Below are 22,468 nucleotides of genomic sequence, written 5' to 3'. Positions count from 1 at the left end.
TTCTTTGTTCAAAAAGATGTCTGAAGATGGGTATAGCTGGTAGTCCCTGAGCTGAAATACACAATAGAAACATAGAACAAAGTGTTATCAAGTTCACCACCAAACTTCAGATAAAAAGGATAAAAACTTAATTTATTAGACAGGTTTGTCTAAGAGTAACACCAGGCGTAACGCCAACTGTGCAATATGTACATGTACTGTACATATTATAATATTTATTAATAAATAGTAATATTATTACTATTATATACCCATATTCCCTGTTAGTAGTAATCACACAGAGTAAGTGAAGTATAAAGAATTTTTTTTCTAATATTTTTATGTTTTTTTTTGTATTTCTTTTCTGTACAATAAATAATAAATATTATTTTGGAAATACATTTTATTTTGAAAAAACAAACCAAGGGAAGCGACGCATCTAACGAAAGAGGCGCTCGTTTTCTATACGATGCGCACGCCACCAGGGCTGGTCCAGGGTCAGTCTGTAACAAAAGAAGTGGGTGGGCACTTTCTTATCAAGTTGACACTCATTGGCTCATGAAGGTTGTAAAAAACCCATCGAAGCTCCGATTAGCTCAAATGAAGTGTCAATCTAATGCTGAGAGCCCGCGCTAAAACCAGGACGTGTCTGAACCATGATGAGCGCACGAGATATTAAGTTATGACTGTTTATGATCACACAATGTAAAAATCGATCAGCTGATTTCACAGATTGCAACACCTGTTCATGGACTTTTATCAATGTGACGATGTTCACAGTGGATATCTTTTTACCGGAAACGAACGTGTGGACCTCTGGCAATGCCTTAGGAGCGTCTTTTTCAAAATATTGCTGAAAAGAGGATATTTATGAGGCTTTATAGGTGAGTGGGCTCAAATTTTTTATTTTGAGTGTACTTGCTAGTTTGAGGAGCTGATTGTACCGCTGTTGTGATTTTCATCTCCATATTAAAATAGACGAGATTCTAAGCTTTCCAAAAATATATATATATTTTTTTTTTTGCATAATTCAAAAATGTACTTGTACAGGCGCAATAAAACACCTGCTGGGCCCGCCGGCGGGCCCGCACACGGTAAGAGGTTTTAAGATCTAAATAGGAATACATATACTTGCTGTGCCAGACAGTGTGTTACCCAGTCGGAAGGGTTTAGGTTTTATATATATAAATATAATATATATTTTTAGATTTGCTCACTTCCCCAGCTAATCATTATTTTAATGTGGTTTGAAGTGAGCTTGTTTTAAGATGCATTTATCAATGTTGGCCACTAGGCGACAAACAAACAAACAAACAAAAAACAGAATTATTTACAGCCACCTTCCACCATATCCCTAACTTAAAAGTTGTTATGGCTAACACGTTAGCAATAAGTTCCCCGTGTACACATCGAGCAGACGCAAAGCAACATTCTTTCATTTGGATTCGTACTTCAAGTCACATGATGAATGTAAGTCCAGTAATACCCCTCTCCTGCTGTTTGCTACTGGGCATGTTGTCTACAAAAATATAATTACTGACTCTGAAGGACAATAAATCAGCAATGGCCAGGTTTCAATTAACATGTAACCAAATCTTAAAGTCATTTCCAGAAATCGGGTAAAAGAAAATGTGTATTAATGTTTTCATTCGTTAATCTACCATTATGTAAATAAAGAGGTACTAATGGTGGTAGCCTATTACGGTTGTGCTTGAAATAGCACCCTGACGTATTGCGTATTACATACTCCTGCCTACTAAAACGATGAAGTATGCCACTATCAGCTGACTGTTCACACTGAAGTGAACTCATGCAATATGTCTTCTCTGCTTCACATGACTGTATCAATCAGGACATTACTGGTCCGAGCTACCATTGAATGAAAACTGTTTATCCCAAATGAAAATCACATTATCGTATTTTACAGTATTATTTTTAATGGGACACAACTGGAGAAAAAACTTTTTATATTAAGTATGACTTAAAATTGAATATGATTGTACGTTCCACCTGCATAGTGTGTGGATTTTTTTTAACCCCAAACAGACTCATTGCTTCTTGCCACCGGATATCTCCTCAAGAAGTGTAGTATTAAAATGAAGTCCACCAAAACATGCTTAGTGTGACTACGCCCCTCAGCAGCCTGAACAAACACCTCCACCCAATGAGCCTCAGAAGCACTCCATCTCTCATCCTGGAGCTCACTAAACATTTAGAGAAGCACAATACGACAGAACAGGCATCTCTTTGTCATCACCAACATGGGGCCTCTCGCCCTCTGTAATTGATCAGTGAGCTGCAGCAGAGACAAAGTCCACACTTTATAAATGCTTCCATTCAACCGTTTGTATTTATTTTCATTTTTGATTTTAGTCAGGTGACTTTTGAATGTTAACCGTTAAGCCATTTTCTTTTATGCATCTTCCTTCAACAAGGTTAGGGGTTTAAGCGTTTCAATATAGATGTGTTCTAACTAAACAAATCTCCCGTTATAAATCCCTTTAATGCAGTAAAATACAGTTGAATTTGATTCATTTCAACCATCAGAGATTCGTTGTCAGACATCAAGCATTGTTGATAAAGTTTTTAGTCCATCCTTATTAATTAACATTGGTCAACATCATCAAACCCCAGTTTAACCATAATCACATTGATTTTAGAGATAGTTACTGTGGCTGTCAGTTGTTATCGTCACCATTTCTTAAGTACAGTGATTACTGATTGGCTTCTGTGTGAGTTGGTGAGAGTTGGAGGACAGTCATCCTCTTTCACACATAGATCCCGGAATAAACTTTCAGGCACCACTAGAGATTTTCACTACAGAAAGGAAAATTTTCCGCCTTTTCACAAATGCCATGGCATTGCCCAAATAAATGTGGCAAGGGAGAGTCCAGCAGGTAATGCAACACTTATGGATCCCAACCGCCCTGAAACTCAACAAAATGGGGCAAGGCCGGATGTACGCGTACACGCCCAAAGACGTCTCTTATTATTTTTTAAGGGACAAGCCGTTCGAGGAGCTGTTTTTGTCCGATGCAAATGTTTATATAATGTATTTAGTATTCAGCAAGTTTGCGTGACAAGTTCAATCACCCGCGAAAGAATTGGTGTAAATGCTAAGCCGTAAACAAGTCCCGGATTTAGGTACATCATCAGTGGAGTCTTGTGATTTGTTTGCTCGCTCCATGTAAAAGCATATTTACATTTAGCGTGCTTTTCCCTGCAACATTACTGCTGTCGTTCAATCCCAACACAGCTGTACTGGCATTTTTCTTAAAATATTCCTAGGTCTTGAGGTGGGAAATTGGCGGTACAGATTTCACTGAATATCGATCCCTATTCCCATTCACACACTTTCTTAACATTAAACTGCATGTGTGAAAGGGTCTCCAGTCGCTTCTTTAAACTGACAGAATAATAAAGGAAAGCTGCATACATAAACCTTTGTTTTTTAAAGAATGGATAGAGGCTTAGAAATTGTGAGAAATATAAATGCACAATTATGCATGATACTGTACATGTCAATCAGAGATAACCATGCAAACAAAAGTATTGATAGTATTGATATCAAAATCACGGAGAAGTAAATTATTTGGTTAAGACAAATGACTGACTTTCAAGTCTTTCTTAGTGTTTAATGTTATTTCTCTCCCACACGATTCTGAAAGCTCGGGAGGAATGCTTTGTGGTATGTGGTATCTTGTTATCTCGTCACAAGCCATATCGTTAATAGAGATGTCAAGATGTTGGCTCTTTTTAAATGAATCATGGTGTTTTCCTCAAGGTGCTTTAATTTTGACATTTCTGTTGTATTAGCTGTTATAGCAGCATTTGTGATTGATGCACCTTACCCTAAATCTTTGCGTCTATTAGACTTGACACGCTGTACATGTGGCCTGAGAGGTAGGCCGAGATACCACAAGTATGACCTAGAGAACACACACACACACACAGATGGGAAAGGAGGAGGAGGAGGAGGAGGAGGAGGAGGAGGAGGAGGAGGAGGAGGAGGAGGAAGAGGAGGAGGAGGGTGAACTAACTAACTCTCTAATCTGCCTGTCTGAGAGAAAAGCGGAGAGAAAATCAAGTCTGCTGTGTTGTGGAGTGCCAGAGGAGGGGGAGTTGGTAATTACACAGAGGGAGAGAGGAGGGGAGGGAGAGGGGGAAAAAGAGAGAGATGTCAGGGAGTTACAAACGGAGTAAGAGACAGAGACGGACGGAGAAAGGGAAGACAAAACGAGAGAATAAAAGGAGAGGGAGCACAGAGGATAGTAAGAAGCTGAAAGGTCGTTCCTTGAAAAGTTCTTGCACCACTGAACCTGCTGGACTGCTGAGCTTTACTTTTCCACACTACTGTGCATCCTCTCAAAGCTGGAAACTTAGCACTGTCTTGCCTGTATGCTTGTTTGCACGTGTGTAGCATTTCGTAGCTGCAGTTAACAGGACCGGCGTGTTTGTACATTCATGCAAGACGTAGTCAGAGGATGGGAGCCCTTCGCTTCTCTCTTGCTCTCTTCTTCCTCTTCTCCTCTCCCGCACAAGCCCAGTGGTGGACATTCATCTGGGCAAAGCCTAAAACCAGCACCAACTCTACTCCTACCTCAGTTCCTCCCTTCATCACCTTCTCCATCCATCACCTCCCTGGGCCCTTCTGACACCCCAGGGACGACAGGGTGGATGGTAAAGGGGGACAGGGTGACAGAGAACGCTCCGGAGGACAGCACTCTGACAGAGGGGTCTGTGCTGGCCCCCACACCCAGCCCAGTGTCAATCTTTGACCACAGCACTGAAGAACAAGGGACGTCACCTCCGGAGGATAACGCAGGTGGAGGCAGCAAACACAGAGTCCAATACAAACCACTAAAACACTGGAAGAGTGGTGAGTGTTACTGGGACATTGGAGAGAAGAGGCATTTAAAACCTAATAGTTTTCTTTCCCAAGCTCTCCCATTGGCAGAATTCTAGCCCAGAGTGGCTTTATATGTCGTATTAAAGATTAGAGACGTTACATTTCCATAGTGGTCAAACCAGTAGTTCCAAACTTTCTAGGCTTGTGTGACCCTTTAAAGAGAAGCAATGTCTACATGCCAACCTTACATGAAGCATGGCATGTAGATATTGCTTCTCTTTTCCCTTGATTTGCGCTCTTTAGCGATTAAATGTTCAACGTCCGGTTGCTAACATTGTGTCTGTCTGTCATTTGGTGCTGGGCAGGTAGTGCACAATGGGTTTAATTTAACTTTTTAATTAAAAACAACTGTCGGTTGCTGCTGGATACAAGGCTGATGAGAGTGAACTTAAACAGAAAAGTTGCAGGTCTTTAAAACATTGAACTATAAGACGCTCAAATGCTCTATAGAGCTGAGGGGAACTGTCAGGTGATCATTTCTAAATTGCTTTGTCACTACAACTTACCCCTTGAACAGTACATTTAGTGATTTAAATGACCAGTGTGGAGAATTTAGTGGCATCTAGCGGTGAGGTTGCAGATTGCATCAACTGAATACCCCCCTGCTCACCTCTGTTATTGTACACACAGTTGTAAGCTGATGTGCTCGTGTTGAATCTTTTAGAAATCTAGAGAGAAAGTGAGCCAAGCAAGCAGGGAGTTTTTGTGTGTGGGTTTAAAAGGTTGTACGTGGTAACGCAAGGGGGGTTGCTAATATTGGTTTTATAAGCTGATCAAGCATCCATGTGGCCAACATGGCGAGGATTAGGTTCATGATGAGAGAGTTAGAGTGGGAAAATGTGATGCAAAATGACTGAGAGGTAGACTGTTTTAATTTGATGACTGAAGACATGAATGGACTTAATGACGCCTGACCGACCACTTAACTGTCTTATTGGTAAAGAATAAGTCAATGAATAAAATATATACAGGCTGAGTGTTTGCACCTGTTCACAGGAGTTTCGAAACAATTTAATAATTAATTAATCATCAAAATATATAATCCGAAAGACATGTTCTGAAAAGACATTTCTGGGAAATCTTTTTTTATTACAATATAAATTATGTTGAAGTATCTGCTCTGAAATCCATATCACATGATGGTATTACGATGAGATTTGACCACTGGCCTTCCTGGTGTTACTCATTGGAATAGGTGTGTGTGTGTGTGTGTGTGTGTGTGTGTGTGTGTGTGTGTGTGTGTGTGTGTGTGTGTGTGTGTGTGTGTGTGTGTGTGTGTGTACCTGAAATTATGCATTTTAACATCTGTTGGTATTTACTTTACTTAAAGCTGCATCGCTCGATTTTTTGGCCACTATGGGGCAGTTGAACAAGCTGAAAATGCTACATTGTTGACACCATATAGTTGATACAGACTGTTAGCACGGACAAACATTAGCATGGTAGTATTAGCTTTGCTGGGAAAAGTAGGCCTACAATGGTTCCCTGAGCTGCTTAGTATTTGTTTTAACATGTAAATGTTCTTTATGCCAAGCAAATATTGCAAAGTTCTGCAGTGACTGAGTTTGGGTAAGGCCACAAGTATAGCATATAATATAGCACACGCATATTGTCTCCAAAATGGTGCTAAGAGATTCCTAGTTAATCTGCCCTTTCTCTCTCACAAACCTATATTTGACCCCCTTTTTTTTTGGCCAAAGTGGACCTTGAAAACTCTTCACAGGAGTAACAATGTGAAATGGCTGCCATCCAAGTCATGACTGGTAATCATCACCAGGTTGCTGCTGCCAAGTCAGTCTCTGACCAGATTCCAACAGTTATATTTCAGGAGGAATTTCAAATGTGTGTCTCACAGTCGGGAATGAAAAGTTAAACCTATGCAGGCATTGGCCACCGGACATCACGCTGGTTGTAACATGAGCTCTCTCAGAGCAGTCTGTTCCTTTCAGTCATTACAGGGCACTAATGACTTCACATCTGGACTGGAGGTGTGATGGCTTTGGTGTGTTTGTGTGTATTTTGTTTGCACATCTTGAATGCCCACCTGTTTGCAACAATAAACGTGTACATTTGCAGAGCTCTACTTGTAGTGGTGTGAGTGATGCACAGAAGCACGCTCACACACGCACACAGACACATACACACGCTTCTAAAACCCTCTAATCAGGTATGTTTCCAGTTGGTCAGCCTGATGAATTAGAGACCCCCAAATGTTGGCCTGTCTGGTCTGTGTGTGTGTGCGTATGTTCACGTGGGTGATATGTGTGTTTGATGTGTACACAATGTATGCAAATTAACTTATATCTGTGTTTATGTGTCTGTGTCTACCTATATATATATATATATATATATATATATAGATAGCAGGGGTGATCTCTGCTGGAATGCTGAGGTGAGAGTTAATCGCCACGGGAGACAGACTCCTTAGTGAGGGGCATCAAGGGAATGTGAAGCCATCTCTTCACATACACACTAAATACTCTAATTGCCATTCACTCTGTGTGCATTTCTGTTTCGGAGGATTATGTCCAGGCTGAGCAGTGAGGCGTGGGCAGAGTCTGGATCAAATTAAATCAAATTAAAGCCATGTCAAGATGATTTTGGGAGCTCTCTTCTTTCCTCCTAATGTGTTGCATGAACTAGTAACATACACAGACAAAGAAGACCAGTTTGAACTGGGGCTGAGACATCTGCCTGCATGTGCATCTCCTTCGTAAGGTTCTCTTATAGGTGGACGTTTCAGCCAAGTGATCGAACTGTCAAGAAAATACAAGATGACACCTGTTACTCCTTTGTTTCCACTTAAACATCTATACATTATCTCCTTATCTGTCAGAGCGAGGCTCAGGAGATCATCTGGACCTGACGGAGTTAATCGGGGTCCCCCTCCCTCCCTTCGTCTCCTTCACTCCTGGTCATGAGAGCTTTCCAGCCTACAACTTCGGGCCCGATGCCAACATCGGCCGGCTCACCAAGACTTTCGTGCCAGGCTCATTCTACAGGGACTTTGCCATCATCGTCACGGTAACACTAGAGAATGGAAGCCTTTCAACCTTTTAAACACCGGCGTCATTCAGTGGTCAAGAGACACCATCACATAGTACTGTTTACTATATAATACTGTAAAATACATACATTGCATGACTTTTATTCTATGCTAAAGAACAATCTTTATTGTCAGTAAAGTCATGTTATGTTGCCACCTTGTGGCTGTTTGATAATAAAGCAAGACTTCATGTCCGGGTGCTTTATTTTCTCTATCCTCAAGATTCTTTTCTTTTTCTTTCCTTTTCTTGCATGATAAAATACTATTAATGCTTTAGATCTGTAAATATATTCTATGACACCCATTCCATTTGTACTGGAACTTCTGTCGCTTTCAGTATTGTATATTTCTGTATTTATATGTCGTAAGGTTTGATTGTATTATTCATATGATGGGGGCAAGATGCCAAAGCAATAAGCTTTATTGACCCTATGTATTCTGCCTTGTGCTTACTTCAGGTCCGTCCAGCCACTCAGAGAGGAGGCGTGCTGTTTGCCATCACAGATGCTCTTCAGAAGGTGGTGGAGTTGGGTTTGGCCCTCACTCCAGTGCGTGGGGGCCTCCAGAGCATCTTACTGTACTACACTGACCGAGAGCAAGCTTCACACAGCCACAAAGCTGCTTCCTTTAGTGTCCCAGATATGACCGAGCAGTGGACACGATTCACGGTGAGCATCATGTGGTGTACAGTATGTTATATGACAAATGATAGTATCAGAGAGATGTATTGAGCTGAGGCCGACTTTAAATAAAGATGTTTATGCTCCATCTTGGCACCAAAACAGTAACAATTGCAATGAATGTATTTTTATTTTCATTTTATTGACAACAATGACAAATTCCTTGACGTAACACTCCATTAAATGGGTGTATTTGATTTGTCTATCAGCTGGTGGTGGAGCACGATGAGGTGCGTCTCTACATGGACTGTGGAGAAGCAGAGAGGACTACTTTCCATCGGAGTGCGGAAAGACTTAACTTCTCGCACAATTCAGGCATTTTCGTAGCTAATGCAGGAGGCACGGGGCTGGACAAGTTTGTGGTAAGTGAAGAAATCCTCTAAATGTAGGTGTGTCGGTGAGAGAGGACGAGGAATTCTTCTCTGCGACAAAGAGAAGGAGCGAAAAATGACAAAGAGAAGGAGAAAGAATGAGACAGGCAGTCTGTGTCAATATCAGTGTCTGTGTTGGCCTCAGAATTACGTGTGTGTGTGTGTGTGTGTGTGTGTGTGTGTGTGTGTGTGTGTGTGTGTGTGTAGGTGTGTGCTCTGGCCTTTCATTACTATGTAAAAGAGCTGAAATGTCAGGCTGTCACATCTGGAAGATTACCAGCACTCAACCTACTGAAACAATTTATGTTTCAACTTAATGCTTGCACAGGATATAGACTATTTTTGCTTTTTCCCTTAGTATCTTGTGTATGCGACATGCCAAAAAGAAGAATAAACCCTGTCCCTATTTGCAAGAACATGCTATTTAGGCCTTTAAACCAGGATTGACAGAGCTGTGGTTACTGAAATGCCGGAAGTACTGTACATTTACAGAAATTAATGATACATCAAAAATGTAATGATAAAATCACCCTAAAAACATTCGGAAATGGTCATGGACATTACTTTTGTTATCTCAATAAGCGGAAAGACATAACCTTTACAGACTAGACTAGGATGTCAATGTGGCAATGATGTAATTTAAGGCCAAACACACCTAGCTCATGACTTTGGTGGAAATAAAGGCACCACATATATATTCCTCTTCTTATACTTTCGTTTCCCTATTTTATTGACAGTGGAAAGGTTGACATAGTGCAAATAAACAGACAATCAGTTGAGTTTGGCACCTGAAGGCCGGACTAATCTGCAAACTATAGGGAGTGGTTTATCCTAATGATGATGGTGACATCTAAAATGCCTCACCTTGTCAAAGTAGATTCGAAATTAAACATGATTCTGCAACTGATGTACTATTTTAATCTCATATTTACACAGTTTAAGAAAAAACCATTGGTAACACTTTATATGGTGGCCATGTCTATAATGCATTATAAACATATCATTTGTTACAATCAGTTAAAATCACTAATACATATTCATAATGCTTTATAACAATAATCATTATAAAGCGTTTTACTGAGAACTGACAGAGCATGAGTGCGCTAAATGAAATTTGATAATCCATATCCAACTCAGTCTCCATCAGGACACAGCCCAGTGAACCGGGTCAAAATGTCATGACCACATCGAGGACTACTTCCTAAACTGTTGCATATTTTACTGGATAAAACTATGAAGATTACAGAGAGAGAGAGAGAGAGAGAGAGAGAGAGAGAGAGAGAGAGAGAGAGAGAGAGAGAGAGAGAGAGAGAGAGAGAGAGAGAGAGAGAGAGAGAGACAGACAGACAGACAGACAGACAGACAGACACAGACAGACAGACACAGACAGACAGACAGACACAGACACAGACAGACAGACAGACACAGACAGACAGACAGACACAGACAGACAGACAGACACAGACAGACAGACACAGACAGACAGACACAGACAGACACAGACAGACAGACACAGACAGACACAGACAGACAGACACAGACAGACACAGACAGACAGACACAGACACAGACAGACAGACACAGACAGACACAGACAGACAGACACAGACAGACAGACACAGACAGACAGACAGACACAGACAGACAGACACAGACAGACAGACACAGACAGACAGACAGACACAGACAGACACAGACAGACAGACACAGACAGACACAGACAGACACAGACAGACAGACAGACACAGACAGACAGACACAGACAGACACAGACAGACACAGACAGACAGACACAGACAGACAGACACAGACAGACAGACACAGACAGACACAGACAGACAGACACAGACAGACACAGACAGACAGACACAGACAGACACAGACAGACACAGACAGACAGACAGACAGACAGACAGACAGAGAGACAGAGAGGAAGTAAGAAGGGAGGAAAGAAAAGAGATGTTAAAGAAGGAAGGGAGATGGGTGAGTTACGGATGGGAGGAGAGGACGGGGGAGTAAGTCGATGGAAGATGAGGAAGTCGGAGACGTCAACAAGGCTTAGTTGTGGTCAGATCAAGGGCTTGACTCGGGCCTTTGAGTCTGCTGCCATGTCAAGTGTGGCGGTGTAGTAAGGTTAAACTTAAAGTCCTTTTTCCAGATAGTAAAAACTAAAAATGTGTTTTGAAAGTCTCCCAGTCAATAGGAATGACAACATGCTGTATATTAGAAACAGAGTAAAGACTCGGCCACTCTGACATTGTAATCGCTGTCTGACGCTCACAAAAGATGAACTCGAGCTGCTAGTCATTTGTTGCCATGGTGAGTGGACCGATTTATTCTGCTTTTGTTCAGTGTAGCCTGACTTATTGAACGGGTTATCTGAAGCATGACGACAAGATATGTGCGTGCTCAGCATCGGTCATAACCAATCGGAAATATCTGGGTCACTCTGTGTGTGTGTGTGTGTGTGTGTGTGTGTGTGTGTGTGAGAGTATTTGTCTTTCGTTTGTTGTTTTGGGCTTCAAAAGAGGTGGTGTCATGGCATGAGGCCGTTTAATTAGCATGTTTTTGTGTGTGTGAATGTTGTAAATGTCGGAATTGGCCAATCTCTCTCCATGTTCCCAAACCACCAACATTCTTCGCCCTGGTCATCCACTCTCTTAAATATAGTGTAGATTTAAACAGAGAAAGCCATTACTAAAGATAAAAACGTATCCTGGAGTATCCTTGTTATGTGTTTGCACATGTACACACCATATCCTGGTTTCAGAAACCTGTCATTGGGATAACCACGGGTAGAAAAAATCCAGGTTTCCACTAGTGAAAGAAGTATTCAGATCGTTTCTTTAAAGTAACAGTACAACAGTGTGGAAACACTTCATTACAAGTAAACGTCCGGCATCCAAAATCATAATCAAGTGAAAGTATTATCAGCAAAATGTAAAGTATCAAAAGTAAAAGTATTTACTATGCAAAACATTGGCCCCTTTTGTTAAAGATTAAATATCATAATACTATTAATCAATGTATTTATATATATATTTTGTGTGGTTTAATTTGTAATAATGCATCATATGTTATATACTGATCATACAGCTCATCATAGGGATCATCAGGGATCATAGATAAAGAAAAGTAACCTTAGACATCAAATAAGTATAGTGAAGATAAGTATTATGTAGCATAAAATGGAAATATTCTTTAAGTAAAGTACATATTATTATACAGTAAACATATTACTTAAGTTACACTTTCTGATCATTCTCTGCCATGTGTGGCAAAGATACAACTCAGTTATGTAGAAGTTAGTCAGTTAAACAAAAAATATGATAAAATGAAGACTGACATTCTGAAATAAAAGTTAATGTCTGACTTATGTAATGTAGATCATGAATTGTATTGGCGCTCTTGTTTTCTGGGACTGAGTTATTATACCTGTATAACTGAGTGAAGGTGTTTAGATGACAGTTTGACAGAGCGTTCCTAATCCTCTATCTCTCTCCAGGGATCCCTTCAGCAGCTGGTGATAAAAGATGATCCCAGAGCAGCTGAGGAGCAGTGTGAAGACGATGACCCTTATGTGAGAAGCCCACACACAAACACAGTAGAGGTGGTTGACACACAGGAGCTCACTGTTTTAATAGGACACAAACAGGAGTTTCTTGTTGTAATAGTTTAAAATGCTGTACAAATATCCTACACATGAATCAACATTACCCTCTAGTGGTCAAAGGACGTCACTGAAGAAAACAAAAGTTAGGTTCGTACCTAACTGAATGATTACATGAGTAAACCTTTGCTTTAATGGGACAACTTTTAGCTTTTTCCTGCCCTCTGTAAGTGCCATAGGAAGTATTGTGTACATTATATAATTAATCTAATTCCAACAGGATTTAAACAAAACTTTACACCATAAAAAGCAACTGGATCTTCAGAAGAGAAATGTTTTCAGTTGAATCTCCTTTCGTTCTTCTTGCCCTCCTTTGTTAGTTAAATCCTAAAATGTGAGACACTGCATCATCATTGGTTGATATATGTTATTGCTATGAGCTTGTTTCCCCAAACCAACACATTATGTGATGTTTCATAAAGGCCTCGGGGTACACCAGCGGAGATGATGCTCTGGATGACAGAGAGACAGAGGAGGAAATAATGAAGAACACACATGAGAGAAAGCATGGCACAGCACAGGTAGGTTTATTAGATGGAGTGCTGGATAGCAAGTACCTGAAAACATCTGGCAAGAGGTGCTGAAAGATGGTGTCGTGTTTTGTTTGGCTGCACCAGGAAGGGCTCAAAATGCAGGAATGGCCGTTGAATAAAAATGCTGATAGTGTTAGGGTTTGTGTGTGTGTGTGTGTGTGTGTGTGTGTGTGTGTGTGTGTGTGTGTGTGTGTGTGTGTGTGTGTGTGTTTGTGTTTGTGTGTGTGTGTGTGTGTGTGTGTGTGTGTGTGTGTTTCTTCTCTGTTCGGGTACCAACTTTCTATCCCCCCACAACCAGGAAGTCAGTCTGACCCCAAACATCCCATAATCAACATTGACTTTGAAGCTTCAAAAGGAAACTGTCCTTCAGTAGCTGAACAACTGTGACCAGATATTAAATGCCTTGTAGATGACATGATACAGACCTTCATCAGCAACACACAAATAGCACAGAATGTCACATAATTTGATTTGATTTGATTAGATCCTGTTCAATTAATTCAGCATTTTCAGTTTCACATGTGCAGTATGTGCTCCTTAACTATGTGGTGAAAACTAGTTCTAATTCAGAGTGTGCATACTGCAAGGAAGAACCTCTTTTTTTTGGTGACCTACTGATCTTCTTGATTTCTCTGAGGAGGAGGACAGTGTTCCAGTCAGAGCTCCACCCACTGAAGCTCCGGAGGTGGAGCTGGATGAGTATTCGGGTCACCAGACATCAACAGAGGCCACTGAAGAGATAAGAGGTCAGAATGGAATTCATCGTACTTTTTTTACTTTTTCCTGTCTGTATTTTACGAAAGCCCTGAGAAGCAAGTGAGAAAAAATAAAAAACACAGGAGTATGTAGTAGTTAATTTAACCATTAAGATTGTATCGATCTGGTCTACCTTTATAGTTAAAGTCCCTAGTGACTAATTTTACATTGTTTTAACAGTTTAACATTGTTTTTTCTTGGCTGTGTCCATTTCTGTAACATTTGATATTTCAGTAGGATTTTATACTTCATGATTAACATCAATGCAAAGAACAATACAGAAGATCTGTATCTAATATATCCATATTAGATACAGATTATATTATATACATTAGCTCTCCTTCTTTGCCTCTTCTGAGCAAGGCACATAACAGCTCCCATCTTCTCCAGCAATGCTACTAAAAGACCATTGCACTTTAGTATGTGTGAGGGAGGCTTAGCGTACATTAGTTAGATGAAGATAAAAGAACAGGGGCCTACAGTTGTAATTGTATCCATAATTTATTCTGATAGGACCAGATGAGAAAATGTGTTAAAGCAGCAAGACATGCAGCAAAATAAGCATGTAGATAAATATGTGGCAAGCTACAGTATGGGCAGTTTTACCTCGTAATAATCTGATTGGTCAAACCTGTTGATGATGTCATATGCTGTGTACAGGGCCACACATGACAGAGGAGCCAGGGGAGAGATCAGGAGATGTAAGTTCAGACGTGGACTTTCTCACCTCTCTTTCATTTTCTTATTACGCTGTCAATGACGACACATTTGTTTTTGTTTTTTATCTGCACAACAGCATCTTTTTTATTACAGTCTGTGCTCTTATTTGAATTCCCAGGGCCATGTCAGACATGGGTTAAAAGGAGAGCGTGGAGGTCCTGGACCCAGAGGCCCACCTGGCCCACCTGGTCACCCAGGCCCCACCCCTCTCCCCGGGCAAGCTCAGCCTGGACCGAGAGGGACTCAAGGGACTCCTGGAGCCTCTGGTTCCCCAGGACTGGCAGGGAGGGATGGACAGCAGGTGTGTGTGCCAACGAGATAGGGAGTGTGTGTGTGTGTGTGTGTGTGTGTGTGTGTGTGTGTGTGTGTGTGTGTGTGTGTGTGTGTGTGCGCCAACGAGATAGGGAGTTGCCATCATTTCATTCATTTCGAGATCGTAAGATTTCATACTGATCCTAAATCTTTCTCTCTCTTCACAGGGAAACAAGGGTGATAAAGGAGATGCAGTAAGTTATTTATCTCTTCAGTTCATCTTCTGTCTTATATGCTGTGCTGTATATCACATGTATTAACTCCACTGTGTTCTGACGTCCAGGGTCAGAGAGGATCTCAGGGATTTCCAGGTTTAGCTGGAGAAGCTGGAACTAAAGGAGAGAAGGTATGACTAAAGCACATTAGTTAATAACTTATTATGACTCTTAATTCAAAATCACTTTTACTGTATGTCAACAAATATACTGTAAAACAGTGTTTCTCAAATAGGGGCACTTTAGGAGTACTGCAGGGGATACTTCAATAAAAAATGTAAATAATAACAATAATAATAATAATAATAATAATAATAATAATAATAATAATAATAATAATAATAATAATAATAATAATAATAATAAATTGTATTTATAAAGCGCCTTTCAAAGCTAAAAGCAATCTCAAGGCACTAAAAAATAAAAAATTAATGTCCTATATAATTGTATTTCCAATGCAGTGGTTTACTGCTGTAAGAAGTTTGTCACAACAAACGCAATCTGTTTCTCCATTACAATTGTTTAATGTGACCGGGAAGCCAGTTTCAATTTGAATGACAGATGAAAATCAAGAAAATGCATTAGCAGTTGAAAAGTAGCAGCCATACAGCTGAAAGCACGGTGAAAGAAGTGTAAAAGAAGCCTACGTTCCTAATTAAATTGTAAGTGCAACTTATCAAAAAGACGCAGTTCAATGCAGCTACAATGCCGTGTTAGTGTTTCTGCGTGATGACAAAAAGATTTGCCATGAATTTAGTTATGGATTCTAAACATTTGAAATGTAGCATTTAAGTTTTTTCAGTTACACGTTTGTTGTTGTTTAGTAAATAAGACACTGATGGCGCAGCGCTCTACTGTACGTCTTTATAAAGGCTTTTCTTTTGTTCGGGGGTACTTGGCTGAAAATTATTTAAACGGGAGTGCATTATTGAAAAGAAGTTTGAGCAACACTGCTGTAAAAGACAGATCTGTTCCTACTATCCTCTTGCCTTTCCCTCCCTACAGGGAGACCAAGCAGTTGGTGTACCAGGCCCCCCCGGCCTCCCTGGGCCTCCTGGACCCCCCAGATCACGCAGTGTACCGGTGAGTATGACAGTTCATTGTTTTACTCTGTGTCTTTTTGTTTGTACACATAACACACATGCATTTATTTGTGGTGAGGGTCAAGCCTATAACCAACCTGAGTGAAGGACAAGATGTTTGTAGCGTTGTGTGTCAGACTCTGTGTTTCTCTGTGTTATAGTACGGAGCAGATGCCCTAGGTTCTGGCTTTGAAGATCTGGACAGCGACACTGAACTCATCAGGGTAAGAGAAAGAGATTGATGGTATAGTCTGATAGTTTAATTTGCTCAGTGAAAACAATACATTCTCTTTCCACCAGGGTCATCCTGGTCTACCAGGGCCTCCAGGACCCCCTGGTCCCCCTGGACCCCTGTCTGACTCAGATGAAGACCTCTCTACAGCTGGAGCACCTGGTACCCCTGGCAAAGACGGGCTCACAGGCAAACCTGGAATACCAGTAAGTTACATAGATACCGTATTCTAGTTAAATCTTGTTACAGATAAAAGTAAGAACTGCAGAGTATATTTTCGTTGAAAATAATTAGCCATGTCACAGTCCCAAAGTATTGTGTTATGAATTCATTCTTTATATAGAGCCATGCAGAGGCCGCTTGTAGGACATACAGACACATGTTTAATTCGTCAGAGTTTAAAGGTTTTCCAATGTTTTGTGTCTAAGTACAAACATTTTTCAAAAATGTCTTTACCTTTCTCTTGATCCAGCAGTCTGTTTGTTATTGTGTCTAACCAAGTCTCGCTGAAGGAGAGGTCTCGTTCTGAAATCAGCTATATTTTTGAAAACACTAAACTATGCTTTCTGTACCTTGTGTACCGGCAACAAGTCATATAGCACAATGACAAACAGGCCGTGTCAAGAGAAAGGTAAAGAGTTGTCAGACAGTTATTTGAGCATCTGTCAGTTGTCATGTTTCACTATTTACTAAACACTGAATTGACCTCACTAGGTCAAACATATATTGCACATTTTCCCAAATGTAAGAGCACCAAACCCTTCATGTCTAATCAGGCTGAATGAGACCATAAGAATTCAACACTATGCTACGATTACAATACAGATTGAAGACATGGAAAGCCATTGATCCATAAATAGAAGCTGTTTGAGTTGCATTTAGCATTGAATACTGTAAAATATGTTGCTGCATGCTTTGTAAGATTTGCTATCTCATCAATTACATTTTTAATATGCAAATGCTTTGCCTTTCCCTTTATGTTTTACTTGTGTTGTTGCAGTATTTCTGTCTGTATTATCATTGTGAATTGTCTGTCTTCCTTCTTAATATGTGTGTGTGTCTTGTTGTGTCTGTCTTTTATCCTCCCTCTCCCTTTATCTCCCTGTAATTATTCTCACCCTCCATTTCTTCTTCTTTCATCTCCACACCAATCTTTATTCCTCATTCTTCTTCTCCACCTTCTACTCCACTCCTGCAACCTCTTCCTCCTTTCCACTCTTGTTTCAGATGTTTGAGGATTGGTTTAGTGGCTCTGGGTCTGATGGTTCAGGTCTGAGCTCAGAGTTGTCCTCTGACCTCGGCTCTGGGTTCAGTTCTGGGTTCAGTTCTGGGTTCAGTTCTGGGTTCAGTTCTGGGTTCAGTTCTGAGCCCAGCTTTGCCTCGGGTTCTGGGCTTGACTTTGGGTCTGCTTGGGTTTCAGGCGAGGTATATTTTCCTGGTTTGCTGAGCAAACAATAAAAGGCAGAATTACAGTCAAAAGCCTGAGTATTGAGGAAGCATGAAGCATATACAATATGACTGCAAACTAATTTAAATGCCAATCTGAGGCAACCATCGTGCTTTATTTATATCAAGTGTGTTTTTACCCTGATAAAACAATGACATCCATGATACACACCGACTTTACCAGACTGCCTCAATGCTCAGGCCCAAGACTGTACATTATCTCCAACCATGTTGTGTTTATTGCTGGCTATACGGAAATTGTTTTCACCCAGCTGGCTGAAGTGCTCTGTGTGTGTGTGTGTGTGTGTGTGTGTGTGTGTGTGTGTGTGTGTGTGTGTGTGTGTGTGTGTGTGTGTGTGTGTGTGTGTGTGTGTGTGTGTGAGTGTGTGCGTGCGTGTGTGGGTGTGTGTGTGTTGCTTTTCCTTGCCCATTGATAATCTCCCTGGCAGCCACCACTTACACACTGTATGACCTGCTTGGGATTTTGTCAATTAGCTTCAGTTCATTTACTTTCAGTTCAAATGTTGTCATTACCACATGAAACATTTCAGCATTAAGTTTCTAGTGTCATGGTGAATGAACTGAAGGGAACTGACTTGCTGTACAACCTTCGCTTGAGCTGCCATTTGTTTTTCTTCCACCATGGTACAGGAGTAAATCTGCCTTTTCACTGATCTGTTTTGTTTTCTCTTTTTGTATATTGCTGTCTATTGGCTTTTCTCAGTCAATGCAAAGTACCAAGGTACACTGATGTGCTCAGATTTAGCTCAAAAAGTACTGTAGTTATCAAGATATGCTACATTGGAGGCAGACGGACCAATATCACCATTAGCCCCCACCAGTAGCTTGGTATAAGTATAGACTTTTAGTAGCCTGTAATCTAATGAGCCATGCATCAGCTGTCAATAAATCAGTGTGCCTTGGAATTTGGTGTTTTCCTGAAAAAGCCTGAGGCCTCTGGTACACTATGTTGTCAGTTTGTACACAAAAATGTACAGAAACATTGCTGTACTTTGGTCTGATGCTGCTTAGTTAACTGGAATACATTGAATTTCTAATCATTTCAACTTTCCTGTTAAGTGATGATCATCCTTGTCTCTAAAGTTACTGACTCCACTGCTTTCATTTGGTAACATAACATTTTAATAAAATAATATATGATACAACAGTAGAGTTGGTCTTACTTGACTGTGACGCTAGTAAATCAACAATCACTTAACACTGTCTGTACTACAGTGTGAGTATGATGTATTGAACCCTGTCTCCTAAAAATAAGTTCCCAAACAATTAAACTACTTTCTCAATTTCGTTTCGAGGGAAACGTATTTTCTCCCAGATTATCGTTGCAGTTTTAAACACGTGGTTAACGTTTTAAATTGAAACAAAACAACAGAAAAACACGACAAAACTACTTGGTTAGGTTTAAGAAAAGATTATGGTTTGGATTAAAATTAGATTTATTTAAATCAAAGTTGACTTTTGCTTTCAAAAGAGACAGGAACTGAAGTCTCTCGAAATGTAATTGACAAAGCAGTTACGTTTTACAGGAACGTACATTTTAGAAGATCAGGCTGATTGAGGTTGACAATCTTGTGGTGACTCAGAGTGAGACAAATGTTGGCTTGGATGATCTTATCGCTTAAGGAAACTGACCCAGTATTCCTTTAGACTGACAGACTGTCAGCTTTGGATTTGGTGTTGGTCCCTTTTGGAATGGCTAAAGGGTCAATGAACAGCTCCGCATCAAACTGCTCTTTTTTTTCTATACTAGCATACTTTCTGTGACTTATCACTGTTTTGTTTTTGTCTACCTCTACTTGTGTCTGTCTGTCTGTGTTTCTATGTTCCAGGGTCCAGCAGGAAAAGATGGGGGTCCAGGTCTACCAGGGGTTGTGGGAGAGAAGGTATGATCCTCAAGAGGAATTTTGTCCTGGGAGCTCAGTGGGCTATATCAAAGCCACGCAGTCGTCGTCTTCCCTTTCTTTTTCTTGTCATGGTTGAGTGCAGAGGGGATGCTGATATCCATAGCATAGAAAGAGAAACTAATTTACAACATTTGTGCACTACTGGACTAAGTCAAATAACCATGGTTTTGAGATTGAATAATGAAGCGGAAAATCTGTGATATAGAAGATGTACAATGAAGAGACAAGCAGTTGTCTGATAATATGCTATACTATTCACTCATCTAATCTCTAATATCCATATCCTATCATATGCTATCATGTCTAGGACTGCCTATACTAATAGTACTACTAATGCTCTTATATATGTCTCCATTTCTATCACTGCTAAATAGAAGCAGAGGTTCCCCAGAAGTAAAGCTTCTTTCTTTCTTATTTTTTACATCCTTAGGGCGAACAAGGGTTATCTGGGCCACTTGGACCAAAGGTAATATACTACTCAACATAGAGTAATCCAAAAAAAACTACTGCACACCATGTGCTAGTGTGATTGTCTTTGTTGTCCCCAAAATAAACAGATGTCTGGTTGTTAGTTACGCGGAAGGACAAATCAATGTTAACCAGGCAGACTTCTCTTTATCTCTGCAGGGTGAATGTGGGTCTCTGGGTACAGCAGGGTCCTCAGGGCCACCGGGGCCAAGTGGTCCACAAGGGAAAAGAGGCCCATCTGGTCCCCCAGGACCCCCTGGCCCTCCCGGAACAAAATTCTTTGTCGAGGTGACTCCATTTCATTCAAAACATCTACACACATACCACTGCTGTTGACTAATCCATACAGACCTACTTTAATTAATAAAGTCAAGGAGGAGGCAAAATATTTATTTAGGATGACATCTTGACATTTTTCTCTCCAGAAGGGGTCGATAAAGATTTCAGTTCAATGTGTAACAATCACACTGTGTTTTTGTTTTTAGGATATGGAGGGATCTGGGAAGAGTGACATGCTCATTGGAGCTGGAGTCAGAGGCCCACAGGTCAGTGAGAGAGTGAGTTTGTTTTTACAGGGTTCCTGCAGATCCTTAAAAAGTCTTAAAGAGCATTTCATTTAAGTACTATCAAGTACTTAATTGGTAATAGAATCTTCTTAGAGTCCTAAATCAATCTTTAAAAAGTCTTACAAATGTGAAGACATGGGAAGTAGGATTTTATGAATCTTTTTTCTGTTGTAAAATCTCAAAATAATTGTTAACATCTATTTTTAAAATAATTAAAAAGATCTGCATAGAGGTCAAATTGGCCTTAAATTTAAAGTGGCATTATAAATGTCTTGAAAAGTTTTAAAAATCTTAAACTTGCCTTTAATTTTAGGAGCCCTGTTGTATGTATATAAGACTGTGTATATTGTTTCATATACAGTAAGTCTTTTCTAATTTTTTTGCAGGGCCCCCCCGGTCTACCTGGTGCACAGGGACCTAAGGTAATCTATTTTGTGAAAATTAAATAATTGTACGCATTGTGCTTGCAGAAAGTGCTAGCATTCTATTTTTAACAGCAAACCATACTTTATGTATGATTCCTCTGTGAGTAGTGTTGGCCTTGCATACACTTGTTATAGCTCCTTCTGGCTCGATAGTTGAAGATGCTCTCTCATGTCTTCTGTAGGGTGAGGATGGAGCCACAGGAGCTCCTGCGCTCTCTGTCAAGGTAAGCTGATTCTGAAATGGCACCACTTCAGATTCTTGACATATAACATTCTGTCCTTTCTGTTATTATCAGGCATTACTGTTTATATTTTGTGCTCAGTCAAACAGTGAGGGATACCCTTTATGAAAGAATCAAGTATAAAGTATCTAAACGTTCTTTAAGTGTCACTGAGAAATAGAGTACATATTATATATGCAGCTCCAGTTAAACATGTAACAGTTAAATAATTGTGTCGCTGTGTAAACTTTGTGTTATTTCTGTCCATGCTGTGTGTGATTGCAGGGTGAGCCAGGGGACGCAGGACCAGAAGGTCTTCAGGGTCCCGCTGGACTACCAGGAGCTAGAGTAAGTAGCAGGTCCTCACACATCAAATGTGTTGATGATTTTACATTTGCAATTATAGAGTGCTGCAGGGATGACGTAGGCCTATTTTTGTAGACCAACCCCGAAGTTATCATCTCTACTGGTTTCCTCGACAAAAAGACAATGGATTAAAGAAAATAAGCTCTTTGGGAAACAGACGTTTGTTATACTGACAGATAATTTAGAAAGATAATCCTCACAAATGAACACCACTTTTATAATTTTTGAAGCGTTAAGGCAATCGGCAGAAGTAAAAAGCATTACCACTAAGCTAAAGGCAGACTTAAGTTAAGTAGTCTTATTTAGCCACTTGTAAAAGCTTTAAAATTCTCGTTGCATTTTACGATCAGCGGTTGTGGCACCTATAAAACTTGTAAAAATAGTAGGTCACTAAAGTGTGTTATTAAAAAAAATGTAAGTGGCTATTTTAGGGGATTATAATTACATAGTTACATAGATGTAGTTACAAATCCAAATAATGCTCTGTTAATCTGAAATTATGGGAAAATAAGCTTGTTTTGCTGTTTTAACAGTCCTTCTAGACAT

General features: G+C 40.2%; 1 protein-coding gene across 7 annotated transcripts in view; it reads left to right on the top strand.

The window, feature by feature from the left end:
• The window catches only part of col15a1b (collagen, type XV, alpha 1b), a 63,717-nt gene that overhangs the window by 16,195 nt on the left and 25,054 nt on the right, over positions 1-22,468 (top strand). For 5 of the 7 annotated variants that reach the window (XM_029453595.1, XM_029453597.1, XM_029453596.1 and 2 more), the window contains exons 1-21: positions 4,544-4,858; positions 7,725-7,912; positions 8,393-8,602; positions 8,824-8,976; positions 12,491-12,565; positions 13,078-13,176; positions 13,826-13,934; positions 14,605-14,645; positions 14,783-14,965; positions 15,144-15,170; positions 15,260-15,322; positions 16,197-16,274; positions 16,435-16,497; positions 16,574-16,711; positions 19,802-19,855; positions 20,307-20,342; positions 20,504-20,632; positions 20,830-20,889; positions 21,297-21,332; positions 21,518-21,559; positions 21,842-21,904. In XM_029453595.1, the coding sequence (XP_029309455.1) occupies positions 4,657-4,858; positions 7,725-7,912; positions 8,393-8,602; positions 8,824-8,976; positions 12,491-12,565; positions 13,078-13,176; positions 13,826-13,934; positions 14,605-14,645; positions 14,783-14,965; positions 15,144-15,170; positions 15,260-15,322; positions 16,197-16,274; positions 16,435-16,497; positions 16,574-16,711; positions 19,802-19,855; positions 20,307-20,342; positions 20,504-20,632; positions 20,830-20,889; positions 21,297-21,332; positions 21,518-21,559; positions 21,842-21,904 (2,049 nt within the window). In that variant the 5' untranslated portion in view covers positions 4,544-4,656. Of the gene's footprint in view, positions 1-4,543; positions 4,859-7,724; positions 7,913-8,392; positions 8,603-8,823; positions 8,977-12,490; positions 12,566-13,077; positions 13,177-13,825; positions 13,935-14,604; positions 14,646-14,782; positions 14,966-15,143; positions 15,171-15,259; positions 15,323-16,196; positions 16,275-16,434; positions 16,498-16,573; positions 16,712-19,801; positions 19,856-20,306; positions 20,343-20,503; positions 20,633-20,829; positions 20,890-21,296; positions 21,333-21,517; positions 21,560-21,841; positions 21,905-22,468 lie in introns of those variants that run through there. The other 2 variants (XM_029453593.1, XM_029453598.1) reach the window with 2 other exon arrangements.

Source organism: Cottoperca gobio, chromosome 17 (assembly GCF_900634415.1).
Source record: "Cottoperca gobio chromosome 17, fCotGob3.1, whole genome shotgun sequence".
In the NCBI taxonomy this organism is placed as follows: domain Eukaryota; kingdom Metazoa; phylum Chordata; class Actinopteri; order Perciformes; family Bovichtidae; genus Cottoperca; species Cottoperca gobio.
Note: the sequence above shows the minus strand (reverse complement) of the source record. Positions and strands in the feature narration are given on the sequence as shown.